The sequence below is a fragment of the Metopolophium dirhodum genome, chromosome 1 (assembly GCF_019925205.1).
Source record: "Metopolophium dirhodum isolate CAU chromosome 1, ASM1992520v1, whole genome shotgun sequence".
NCBI classification, from domain to species: Eukaryota; Metazoa; Arthropoda; class Insecta; order Hemiptera; family Aphididae; genus Metopolophium; species Metopolophium dirhodum.
This window is the reverse complement of record NC_083560.1, coordinates 90,969,416-90,983,449: the sequence shown is the minus strand read 5'-3', so window position 1 is coordinate 90,983,449 and position 14,034 is coordinate 90,969,416. Positions and strand designations below refer to the sequence as shown.

Genomic DNA, 14,034 nt, shown 5'->3' with positions numbered 1-14,034 from the left:
AAAAATTTAAATATTACAAATAACAAATCACTTTTTTATAAAGTATTATGAAGTAGTAACAATAACCAACTGATAAAAATAAAAATAACAACTTAGTTTAAAAATGACTTATTGACAAACATAATTATTTTTTAATTATATTAAATACCTACTTATAATTTAAAGTTTAGACGTCTCTCTTTTCTGTTAGCAAAAACATCAATTAATGACTCTATGTTTAAATCTATATCCCTATGTACATTTAGCAGTGCTAGACCATTAAATCTGTTTTCAGTAGTTGAATTTCTCAAATAGGTTTTTATACGCTTAAGAGTTGAAAAACTTCTTTCTACTGAAGCTGTTGTAACTGGCAGGATTGAAAAAATGTTCAATAGTGTATAAATATTAGGAAAAATATCTTCTGAACAATTTAATAATGTATCAAGGGAGTTGGTTAGAAATACTGTTTCTGTTTCCCACTTCATTTGCCATAATTCAAACTCTCCTTTTAAGGTCGAACTATAAGAATCTATTTGTAAGTCATCTTTATAAAATAAATAATAAATTAATTAAAATATAAATAATAAGTATTACAAACCAATAACAATGAATATTTTAATTCTTTTTTTAATAAAAACGAAAATGTTGTGAAATTCAGAGTTTGAGAAGTAAAATGATAACACCACGAACAATCACCGGCTATTTATTATCTAAGCAAATTAACTAATAACTATAATTAACCATATAAAATAATATGATATTCTGAAGTTATTTATTTTACCACGTCATATAAATTTAGAAATTATATAAAATTAAAATCACGGGACCGGACCGAACGAGACCGAATTTGAATTGAAGACGGACCGAACCAGACAATTTTTTTTTTTTTAGACGAAGGGATTGAGCCGGACCGAACCACTTTAAATTACAATGCACAAAGACCGAAAAGACCGGACCGTGCCGAGCTCTAACGTTTATAGCGATTCATCGTGTCGTGTTGTGTTTAGTTTTTATGATTGTGAGATATCGTTTCGTGCGTTTTCTATGGATTAAACCAAAATACGTTAACAATGAAACCAAAATTATTATCAATTCTGGTGATAACATATATTTATATGTACATTGTACACACGACACGATGTAAGTGGGGACCATAGAGTCTATTACTCTATGGTGTGGACGGGATAGGGGTACTTGTCCCGAAATATCATGGGAGAAAAAAAAAAAGAAAAAATAAAAAAAAAATGATAAACCAACTTAGCCAACCTCAAATAAGTTCAAATTTTTCAATACAGAATTTAGTATTCATAAATTCACCACCTTGAAGTTCAATATCAATTATGTATTTAATAATTCCCGCCTTTTTATTATTCTATTGTTGTGTTTTGTAACGGTTTTTGAGAGACGTTTTTCCCAGTTTCCCACCGCCTAGCCACCTCCCACCATCACGATTATCGAAGGATGTGCTACCGCACTAAGTCGAAATGATTGAACAACGACTCGCCCTCGAACTCTACGTCTACGGAATTATTTCGCTTCTATACACGCACGACGCACCACCGTTAGCTGTTTAAGTTGTTCGTTTGTTCTTTGAAACGTTTAACGTTGACATACTTGATTCTGCCGACTTTGTTTGTGCTTTCGCACGTCACTCTTTAAAACGTTAACCATCGGTTAACTTCATTCTGCCGACTTTGTTCGTGCTTCCGCACGACGCTCTTTAAAACTTTGACCATCGGTCATACCCGATTCCGTCGACTTTGTGCTATCACTTGTCTATTCAGTAGTAATTTGAATAATTTTATTTTGTTTGTATTTTCTGTGTTTCGTTATTCGTTGTAAACTGCCTACCTGCTATTCATCTGATATTATTTGTTATAATTAATTAAAAACAATTACTTTTTTTTATCTTTATTTGTGTATTTACTTTAGCATATAGGTTTGTAATAATGATGAACAACGAAGAAATCGTCGCTCTTCCAGATCATTTGGTGGACCATGACTACTTTTTGCCAGTTGTGTATGAAGATGATCATATACTGCATGAAGAAGAAGAGGAACTAGAAGATGAAGAAGATGAAGAGATTGTCGTTGTAGGAGTGTCTGAAACTTATTCTATAATTCCTGGAGTTCAAAGCCAATCAAGGATTTATGTGGACAATTTAGGATTTAAGTACTACAAACATGAAGCTCGAGGAGGCCGCCTGTATGTATAATAGTATTATTTTTTAATTTGTATATAGTACCTATTCAATTTAATTATTAATTACCCAACTTTATTTGACCTTTATTGTTAACTTAATTAACATTATTTTATATTATGTATAATATAGGTATATTTGTTAAATTTATAGGTATTTAGTATGCGAACGGCAGAAGAAGCGGAACCAGTACTGTCATTCCACTGCAACTGTAAGTACAGATTTGAGGGATAATAGGATTCATCTACAGAACTACCACGATCACCAACCTGCAGAGATTGACCTGAATGTGCCGTTTTTGAGAGAAGCCATTGGTGAAAGAGGAATTGATCCAGCAGTTACAACTTCATTTATGAGAACATTGTATAATAATGAAATTATCAAGTGAGTCATATTCAAACTTATCTATATAATCATATTCATATTATTTATTATTTGTTAGTACTTATAAATAATGAACAATATAAATTAATTTTTAACTACTTTGTTGGTATTTTTTAATTATGTCTGTTAGCCACCCAGAAGCAGCTCCCAACTACACATTCCTTCAAGCTCAAGAACGAGTGAAAAAGATGAGACGTAGAAGATTCCCACTACAACCACTTGACATAGGACAACTTGCTGTTGCGCTGAATGAAGAACGTAATGCCATTTATGCTTCTACAGTTCAAAATCCCCCATCTAGGTAAATGAAATTGTTTGTAATAAGCTTATAACTAATAAACTATTTTATTATAATTAGTCACATACATTTAATATATTAACAATATAATATCAATATGTGAAATGTATATTTTATTCAATTTTAAATTAACAATTACTGATAAAAAAATGTCTAGTAATTTAAATTGAGATTAATAATTGGACCTCCAGGTAGATGCTTATATTTTTATCAAAACCTTTAATAATATTTTATGCCTTTATGGACACATTTGTGGTTATTTTTTTCCCATACCTATGAATAGTATTTTTGTGTATTTAATCTCTATTTATCATCAAGTAGTTAAAATATTGCTTTTAAAGGACATTGTCTGTTTATAATAATTATTAATATGATAAGCATTCTATACTTAATGCTGTTGACATAATTATCTCTTAAACAATTTCACTGTAAATTTACAAATTTTAAGTTATCAAATTTAATATTTGACTCATTAATTATTATTCACAGTTATTAAAAACAAAATTATATCAAGGTATTTGTAGTTGTGAATACATCATGTTTAACCTTACAATGACAAATTGAATAATAATTAATTATTTTATAAATAGATAAATTATTTTATAAAATAATAATTAAATTATTTTTAGTTAGAATGTTCAAAATTATTACTTTTTATTTTAAAAATTGGTATTAGGTTCTTTCAACAAGCATTAGTGGTCAATGGAAGGAGTGTTGGACTGATCTTTGCAAATATGGCTGCAATTGAAAAATACCGAGAAGACTTGGCCACGGTGACATTGGTTGGGATTGATGGAACTTTCAAGGCTGTGCCTCGTGTTCCAGCAGATTTAAAATGTTTCCTAACAGTCCAGGTGGTTTTCAGAAGTGTAGTAAGTGTTTTATAATTTTTATTATGTATACATAACCAACATTATTTTTCTTGATATATTTCTCATAAATTTTTTTTTTTTTTTTTAGTCGTTTCCAATGGTCTATGCTCTACTGGGGAGTATGACTGAAGAAGTTTATTCGGCTCTGATTGATATTGTACGAAATATTTTACCATTAAATTATGAACTTGTTTGTTTTATTACAGATTATGAAAAAGCTTTGATGTCAGCTGTTCAGCAATCATTTCCAGAAAGCCAATTAAGATGTTGTTGGTTCCATTTTACTCAAGTAACTATGTTATAAAGTGTGTGTAATAAGTGATCATTGTATTTTAAAAAAATTGTTTTTTTTTTTTAGTCAATTGTACGTTATTGTCACCGAAGGATGAATAGTGTTTTGGACTTGGTTCGTACAAACCCGGTAGCAGCTCGAGTTCTCAGAATGGTAAATAAGTTTGATATTTTTATTAAATTATGTATTTTGTATTTCTCTTTCATACTTCTCTATTGTATTATTAGGTTTTGGCATTACCTCATCTACCCGCTACTAGGAATGACCCACGCTGTCCACAATTGTCCATGACTGATGGTTTCAGGGCTATCATTCATTACACTAGACAATTTCCTGAGATTGAACGAGGCATGAGAAACTTTTTAATTGGCTATGTAGAATCTTTTTGGTTGTTACAGGTCGGTCCAGATTTAATCAGTGTTTTTGGAGAAGAATATAGAACCAACAACTACTTGGAGTCTTTCCACGCTACACTTCTTGTTCAAATGCAAAGACACCCTAATGTTTGGAATTTCCTTCGTGAGTTTTTGTAGCACATAGTGTGTTCATGTTGCATCCCCTTGTCTTTGTTTTTATATATGTATTATATAATGTTGTATTTTATGTTTCATGTTTAACCTAATAAGAAGTAGTACTTCCAAGATGTGTTACTTGTCTTATATGTTTGTGTTGATGTGTAACTATATGTGTTTCATGTGTAACCTAACAAAAAGAAGTTATTGGTTAGTAATTGGTAAGTAAATGCGTAGTTTAAAATTTGATTTTCAATTAAAATGTTTGATTTTTATCTTTGGGTTTGGTATTTTTATTACATGTGTCTTATTAAAATAGATATTAAATATTGCAATTATTTATTTCATACTGATCAATAACTTTACTTACAGAGAAACTGACTATCATTGAAAATCAATATTTCATTGAATTTGAACAAGCCAGAAGAAACCTCAGGGTGATTATTAATTTTTAATTATTTTTTTTAACTTAATTATATACCTAATAATTACATTTCAGATTAGAGATGGTGCATCAAGAAGGGAACGAGAGAACACCACAAATATCTTAGCTGGTCATGTGGAGCAACTGAACCAAGATGGGGACCTCATGGGATTTTTGAGAAGGGCTGGACATCGCAATGATGGATATGTACAAGGCATAATCGGGCCATATCCACAGGTAAAAATATTTTTTAATTTTAATTAACTTTGTAAATTACTTAATATGATTTTTTTGTTTTTACATAGGTTTGATAAGTTGTATCTTTTACAATCAGCCCGAGATTCTATGGTCAACTATAATTAATTTCATTGTTAATTATATTTATAATATATTTTAAGTTTTTATAAACGTTGATCGTTCTAAAATTGGTATTGTATTACTTTGGATAGGTGGTATTCGCGGTAAGGTAGACATGGGTTGATCGTAATAAGAATTAGGCTGGTAAGGAGATTTTTCATAATTATTCATTTTAGCATTGAAGACCAAATTATCAATATTATGCATTATTATTTCACGAGTTCTTTCGTCAAAATTTCTCAGTTTTGTTGCCAATAAATCGGTATACAGTTGTACATCATCTTTAGGGGGCTGTTTTGAAACGCTTTTTTGTATATCAAATGCGTCTCCCATACGTTTTTCTAAATCCACATCACTTAAGTTTGTTTTTTTTTGATTTTTTCCTAGCCAGTTCTTTAAAAGTTCTACCTGCTTCAGCCTGAGTTTCTTCCTCACCGATATCCACATTCAGAAGATCGTCATTATTTGGGTCCCTATCTTCCATAAATGACGTATCCACCAATTCCTAAAAAAAACGATTACCTTGTGTTTAAAACTTCAAAATATTTTATTGCAATATTATTTTGATAATTATATCTTAATTAAATATTTTATGTCACTGCCCACTATTATTTTTAAACTTATAAAAATATGTATGAACCTACGTGTACACTGTATACACTAACATATACGATATAGGTCAATTAATGGACGTGGCTGTTCAAACGTGGAGACAATTGGACAATTTGTTGTTATATTGTTTTTTTTCATTTTTGGCGTGTTATTGTCTTTTTTGATATTAATTTATATTAGGGGCCTAGCCACACTATGCGTTTTGGCGGGTCCGGGTAAATCGGATGCGTTTTGACCGGACGGTATTCATTATGCCACACTACGCGGTTTTGTTCCTGCCAAAACAGCTTTCTCCCACCAATTTTTTCATATTTTCATTGATCACAACAGTCCAAACAGTCGTATAGGACAGACTTGATTCATTTGATACTCAACAGTAAAAACATCTAGTTCAACAATAATTAATGAATACGTAGGTATTCATATTATTTAGACACTACATAATTTTAAATAAAAATAATTTGATATTGGTTTACAAGTAAGTAATATTTATTATATTATATTATATTTTAATTTCGTAGGACTTTAATTAACTATTATCAATATAAATAGTACCTAATGATAAAGCAATAAATGTAAAAATGAATAATTATTAATTGTAAAATTAATTATATGGAAGATTACGACTTTATTCGTTATTTTATTTTACTATTTCTTTTTCTAATTAATTTATGTTAGATTATTTACCATTTTATTATAACTTTTGTTATACCTACGAATATTTTATTTTTTATTTCTTTCAGATGCCTACCAGCCCACAAGAATGGAAAACCATTTCAACAGAGTGGGAGGAAAAATGGAATTATCCTCACTGTATATGTGCCATGGATGGCAAACATATAATTACACAGCGCCCCATTAACAGTGGATCCGAATATATTAATTATAAAGGAACATTTAGTGTTGTGCTGATGGCATTAGTAGATGCAAATTATAATTTTTTATACGCCGACATTGGGTGTCAAGGCAGAATTAGTGATGGTGGCGTTTTTAGAAACACAACATTGTTCAAAAAAATTGAAAATAACGTATTATTACTTCCGGCAGATCAACCCTTGCCTACTCTTCCTATGCCATATGTAATTGTAGCAGATGATGCCTTTGCCTTATCTACAAATATAATGAAACCTCATCCGGGGCCCTATGCTAAGGGTAGTGTTGAAAGGGTGTTTAACTACATGTCTTTCACGTGCTCGCTGGGTAGTCGAAAATGTGTTCGGAATAATGGCGTCTACTTTTCGTATGCTAAGGAAAACGGCCGTTTTAGACACTTGGGAATTTTTTCAATGCAAAGCCCAGATAGCTGAGGCCCCCCCGAATGCAACCATAACACTTGCAGAGCTCTAAGTCCAAAACTCGAGTTATTACGACCGTCTAAACGCGACTATATTCATTTTACCGCAATATTGCATGGCAACCCGGCGGTAAAGTCACTTTGAACCGTCCCCAAAACTACAATTCTTGTACCACCTTTATAAATAGTATATCTATCGATTGGTATACACGCACACGACTTTGTCACATGTGATTTACCGCAAGCTGTAGTGCAATATCGTGGTAAATCTGTTGGTTTTTTTCCGTTCAAAAAAGAGCGATTTAAATAATTGTTTTTTCTACCTTAGACCGACCACATTTTTCGGGTTTTATTTTTTTTTAATACCGTAAAGGCCCTTGCTATTGTTTTAGTTTTAATTAATATTACCGAAACCATATTTAATGCATAATTTACGTCTATTTTCAATTTGTTTATACGTTTAAATACAAACCTCGTGGTCTCATCCAAATGCGCGCAAACACCACTTAATTAATTTTTTTTTTTTTTCTAAATCAGAGTCATGAAGAAATCAATTGTGCTAGCTAGATTTGATGATTATTGCACTAAGGAATATATGGACCGTGTATTGGCCACAACCACCCACAAAATGTCACTGAATGTTGAAGATGAATTACAAGATAGACCGATCTACAGACAAATAAGGAAGGTACACGAGGCAATGTACGTGGCGGCAATGGCCATGGCCTCGAAAGTAAAGTTTGTAGAGTGTGATTACCTACCACATAACGAACTTTATAAGCAAGTGATGGTAATAAGCAATTGTTTTATTAAAAAAAATACTGTACTTTATGATGTTGGTGGCCATCACTTCCCTTTCTCAAAAGAGCTCATCATAGCTGGTACGTTACATTGTTTATAATATATTAACATTTTAAAAGTACTTAATTATTTTTACTTTTCATTATAGGTGTTAATGATTTTTCACTTTTGTATTCGGGCAAGTCGAATAAAAAAGAGGTACCACACCTGCTCCTTGGTCCAATATCGTTTGTCAACCACAGCTGTTATCCCAGCTCCATTTTCAATGCGCATGCAGATGGTAAACTTTATGTAAAGGCTATCAAGGACATTGGAACCGGCGATGAAATTACAGTGGAGTACAGCTATGATTACTTTGGCAATTCGAATTGTAAATGTCTATGCAAGTTGTGCTGCATAGTCAATGACGGTAAATATAGTGTTAATTAATATAATATACATATTATTGTGATTTATTTAATATCTATAACATTTTATTTTTTATAGTGGTTGAAGAATTGATAAAAGCATCCATTGCCTATAGTGATTGTGTTAATGTTAATGATGCTGGCGTTGGTCATGACGATGAGGGAGCTGCAGAACAAAATGTCAAAAAATGGTAGTATACTATATGCGTGTTAGTCTTAATAACTAAATAATAAATACTATTTTGTTGCTATATTTTAGAGCTGAGTATTAATAATGATGGTGTTGAACTAGATAATGAGTCTGATGATGACGAGCGTAAGTTTAAAAGTTCAATATCATTTATAACCAGGAGTTAATTTTATGTATTTTTTTTTAGCAATCTTACACAAAAGTGTGCAACCCAAACTTAAACAACTAAAATTGAGTGATGATGATGATGATGATGATGATGATGATGTTGAACTAGATAATGAGTCTGATAATGACGGGCGTAAGTTTAAAAGTTCAATATCATTTATAACCAGGAGTTAATTTTATGTATTTTTTTTTAGCAATCTTACACAAAAGTGTGCAACCCAAACTTAAACAACTACAATCGAGTGATGATGATGATGATGATGTTGAACTAGATAATGAGTCTGATTATGACGAGCGTAAGTTTAAAAGTTCAATATCATTTATAACCAGGAGTTAATTTTATGTATTTTTTTTTAGCAATCTTACGCAAATGTGTGCAACCCAAACTTAAACAACTACAATCGAGTGATGATGATGATGTTGAACTAGATAATGAGTCTGATGATGACAAGCGTAAGTTTAACAGTTCAATATCATCAGTAATATACTGTGGGTTTGTAAATGTTAGTACCTAAAAAGTTCTTTTTTTCTGTATTTAGCGAACAACCAAAACATTAAGAAACAAATCTAATGCACGTACTGCCCCAAGTCATTTAAGTTTAAATCCCATTGGTAGAGGCACAAAGCTACACATATTCAGGCCCAGGCATAGGCGTAGGGTGGTCAATTTTTTTGGGGGGGGCTTTAGCCCTTCCAGGGAAAGGATTTAGCAACCCCCCCCCAACCGGTACATCTGCAAATGCCAAATTTACATAAAAAATACAAATAACGGTGGTGACAATCAAAGGTTTTATTTAAAATATATCTATTTTTTTTTTTTTTTTACTGTTATAACATTAACCGTCTATTTTCTTTAGAATATATCTCTAAAATATCTTCAGGATTTATATTATTCGATACTGATTCTTCTCATAGTCGAAAAAGACCGTTCACAAGATGCTGAAGAAATTGGTATACTTAAAGCCAAGTTCAGAAGTTTGTATAGATTCGGAAATGTTTCAACTGTAATATAAGTAATTGAAATCGTCAAATTTAAAGCAATTGAAATAAAAAAAATAGCTAATGTAAATTTAATTTTTTACTCACTTTTATATTGTTGAATAAAAAATAAGCTCTTTTCATAGTCAAGATCAAAAAAGTAATCAATAGCCACTGCCAACTGTAAACTTTCTGATGAAAATCTGGTTTTCATATTACTCACAACATCATCTATTATTATATAATAAGCGTGAGTTTTCCAATAATCCTTAATATTAGTTTTACTTTGAGAATCATCATTTTCAGCACCAGTTGTCGTTGTTACAACAAAATTTCTTAAAGACGCAGGCTCAAATCTTTTCCGTTTATTAGACACTAATAATGAAAAAAATAATAAAATTAATCAATCTAACTGAAATGAGTGAAATGTCTACAGACTGTTTAGGTTTACAGAAAATACTAAATAATTTATTTTTTTTCCATTTTGGTAAACACTAAACTGATTGAATTACAATAATTGTATTATTCAAAAGTTCGTAATAGCAATAACCCTAGCATAGAACGATAAAATTAGTGATAGGTATTCGGTACATTTCGTTTCCATCACGTGCGTGTAGCGTTTATCTTATATTCTTATCAGTTATCGCTATTGCATTTTATTGTTCTGTGATTTTTGTAAATAATAATAATAATAACACAATAAAATAATGAATAGAATATGACGTATGGACGTATTTTAATAAAATAAGCACAATTTAACCTTAACGACATAATATCGACCGACAAAAAACAACACATTATTGAATTATATTATAACTTATAAGAAATGTAATGGATAAAGTGACATAAAAAAATAAAGAATTATTTTTATCAATATTTAAATATCGAAAAAATTATTTATTTGAATATTTTTTAAATATAGGTGGCCTTCAGTTTTAAGTTTTTTGGGGGGGGGCTATTATTCCAACTGGGGGGTCTAAGCCCCCCCTAACTACGCCTATGGGCCCAGGCCAAATGGAAATGTGATAATTGCCTGAAATGTTTTACAAGAGAAGATTCAATGATGCGGCATAGGGAAATTCATGGAAAGCGGCAAGTATATCCTTGTCCCCGCTGTAAAAATACATACTACTACTTTGATTCACTGAAACAACATAAGAAACAAAAGCATTCCAAAAATCCCAATGTAGAATTCAAGTGCAAAGTGTGCAATAAGTCATTTTTATCAGAAAAGACATTGACCTATCATTTGAATATTCATGCATCAATCACACCGTATGAGTGCCCAATTTGTAAGGAAAAATTCAGCCAACCTTATCAGAAGAGTCGCCATATTAAAAAAATGGTAATTTATAAAACTTAATAATTCAAACATAATAACTATTAACTATTTATATTTTTATTTTAGCATCCAGTATGAAGATTTCAAAAACGGTGGACTAGGGCTCTAGGCGAAACCACCTTGATAAAAAAAACGCGCTTATGTGTAAGACCCCTTGGGTAGTGTGGAACATTACACTTATATGTTGTACTCAATATATGAAGACTCAACCACTTCCATCTGCAACAATGATTCACACGTGTACGGAGGCGGTGACTGCTGTTCCATTTGAATTATTATGATTTATGAATGGTTGCCAGTTCAGAGGTTGTGGATTATGCTTCAATGGTCCTGGAAAAAGTAAGCTGTTAAAACAATGTGATATATATATATTTTTTGGTTAAATTATTGTTAATACATTTTTTTTTGCGGTGACGACTCTTTTTGTAAGGTGCGGTGAACGTCAATCCACATGTACCACACATGAATTCTTGTTTATTATGGTGTGCATTCAAGTGGTAATGTAAAGTTTTCTTCGACCATAGACATTTTTTACAGACCTCACATAGGTGTTTTCGTCTCTTCGTACAGTGATTATTTATTCTGTGTTCCTTCAGTGAACTTTTGTATTTGAATGTCTTTGAACATGTGTTGCATTTGTTCGCTGTTAGATTGCTTGAATGAATATATTTTGTGTGTCTTACCAAGTTGTCATTTCTTTTAAACACTTTTGAACAATAATTGCATAAATATTTTCCTGGCATATGTGTGTACACGTGCCGCTGATACCATGAGTCGAACGAGAAGTTATTTTTGCATATACTGCACCGGTAGCGTTGGTGTTTGTTTGAACATTCATCGCTGAGAGTAGACTCTGAATTGCTGTTAACAATGATTGGTCGGGTACGAAAGGACTCTGAAAAGTAACAGAAAAACATATTAGTATAACTCATAGGTAAGTACATTATGTTCAAATTACTTTTGTTGGCATCACCATCAATATTTTTTGTGGCGTTGACAAGAGGAAATGGTCCATGATGATTACTTGCCAAATGGCACAAGAATGTTGATCGGTTCTTAAATTTAATATTGCAAGCATCACAATAATTATTGTTCATTATTACATTAAAACATCAAAAAAAAAAAAATAAACAAACATCTTATCAATTGTTATCATAGTGACTGTGGCGCGCTAAGACGCCGAGCCATGTGGTGAGGCCGATGGCTCGCCACAAAACGTTACCGCGTTCATATAATCAGTTGCACCGGGGTTATCTAATTTTTGATAATGTGATTATGGGCATAAGCTTATCAATTATCAGCGTCCCCGTTACATCTTATAAATTTCAATCACCATTACATAATAATTTAATCATCACAGCTTTTTACTTGTTTCGAAACGTGGGCATTACCTTGACAATTGTTGAAAAATTAAGTTACAAAGTTAATTATTTCACCTACTTAGCGGTAAGTACATTGTAATGATAAATAATAAGGTATAACCATTAGACGATCACGACTTAGTCTAGTCGGCCATTGAGACACAATTATTGATTTTTCGTGGTTTCTAAAACCGTTTCTAAAAAACGGTTTCTAATTATGTATATAATTTTATTATTAAATATATATCAAAGCTATTATCTAGCTACGTGATTGCTACATCAAAATTATCAAACATTGCTAGGAAGTTAATATTTTAGTATTACCGTTATTGATAATGTCTTGAAACGGTCAGTTTAGTATGAATACTGTCTGCGGCAGAGTCGACCAGGGTTCGAATACACGGTACCTTTTCAAAAACTAAATTTACAGTTGTCTCTAATAATTCAATATTATCTATTGGCAATGTCTTGAAACGGTCAGTTTAGTGAAGAAAAATTCTCAGGGTACAACACACCACCAGGTACTATACCATGTTTGTGGCACTTTTCACACATTAAAATAATGAAACCTCTGCACATTGGTTCCTTACAACTAACGTTACATATTGAGGCATGTGGTGTCTAACAACAACTCCACCATAAATTCGTACTTCATTTCTTGACAATCTCTGAAAAATTTGACTAATTTTTTCTACATATATATATATAATTGATTATAAAAACAATCAAGTGTATGTAACTTTATTATTTAACTGTTATTAAAATCACTTATGAAGAACAACATTACATTTTTAAGTAGTATAACCAAACGAAAAAAAAATGTATTGGTTTAAACTAAAAAACGTTAAACTACGTAGGGTAAAACAGTGGATTAGGGCTCATGGCGATCACCACTTAAAAAAAAAAACGCACCATGTGCAATGGCCCCTTGGGCGGTGTGGAACGATTGCAAAAAACTTGTTATGGTTATAAGGTAAAAGTCAATAGTATATATAATAGTATATAATAGATTTTTTTTTATTTATATTAATATAATAATGCGTGTGTATAATATTACTTCCCTCCCCGTCTGCTGAACAAATGCAATACATGTTCAGAGGTATTACCGCCCCCCGCACCGCAGATCACTTCCCAGCCTTAAACCACCTTAAATAATGGTTTGCAATGAACAGACGAAACGGCAAAATGATCACAGCAACTAGCTCTATACGATGTGAAGTTTAAAATGTATGAAATATTTAGCTATAGCAAAACTAGCTCAAGTAAAGTTTCAAACCCTTCTTGGTCCATTCGAAGAAAATTTTTGTAATCTTCTGGTTCTGTATCTCGAAGAACGTTTAGCAAATTTTCATGAGTAAAACGACTTTGCAGCTTAAACCACTCTTTTGACCAGCGTCTAGTTCTTCAGTTTGAATATTGCCAAAGTCACAGCTAGAAACCCCATATCACTATTGGAAACCATTTCAAAATATTTAAATTAACACTCCGAACACGACACGAATACTTTGAAATCCAGAATCGAATGAGTATTGACGGATGTGTTTGACGAGCTGATTGAAGTA

At 31.6% G+C, this 14,034-nt stretch overlaps 1 protein-coding gene and 2 pseudogenes across 1 annotated transcript; 1 reads left to right on the top strand and 2 right to left on the bottom strand.

The window, feature by feature from the left end:
* LOC132945093 (uncharacterized) overlaps positions 1–14,034 on the bottom strand; it is a 32,875-nt pseudogene that overhangs the window by 10,947 nt on the left and 7,894 nt on the right.
* On the bottom strand, positions 153–12,126 carry LOC132936266 (zinc finger MYM-type protein 1-like; annotated as a pseudogene).
* On the top strand, positions 1,426–5,090 carry LOC132936531 (uncharacterized). The gene is made up of 8 exons (XM_061003271.1): positions 1,426–2,185; positions 2,334–2,564; positions 2,695–2,865; positions 3,539–3,734; positions 3,823–4,023; positions 4,093–4,179; positions 4,254–4,545; positions 4,911–5,090. Exons 1-8 carry the CDS (start codon positions 1,929–1,931, stop codon positions 4,991–4,993), a joined length of 1,518 nt encoding a protein of 505 aa, XP_060859254.1. The 5' UTR covers positions 1,426–1,928; the 3' UTR covers positions 4,994–5,090.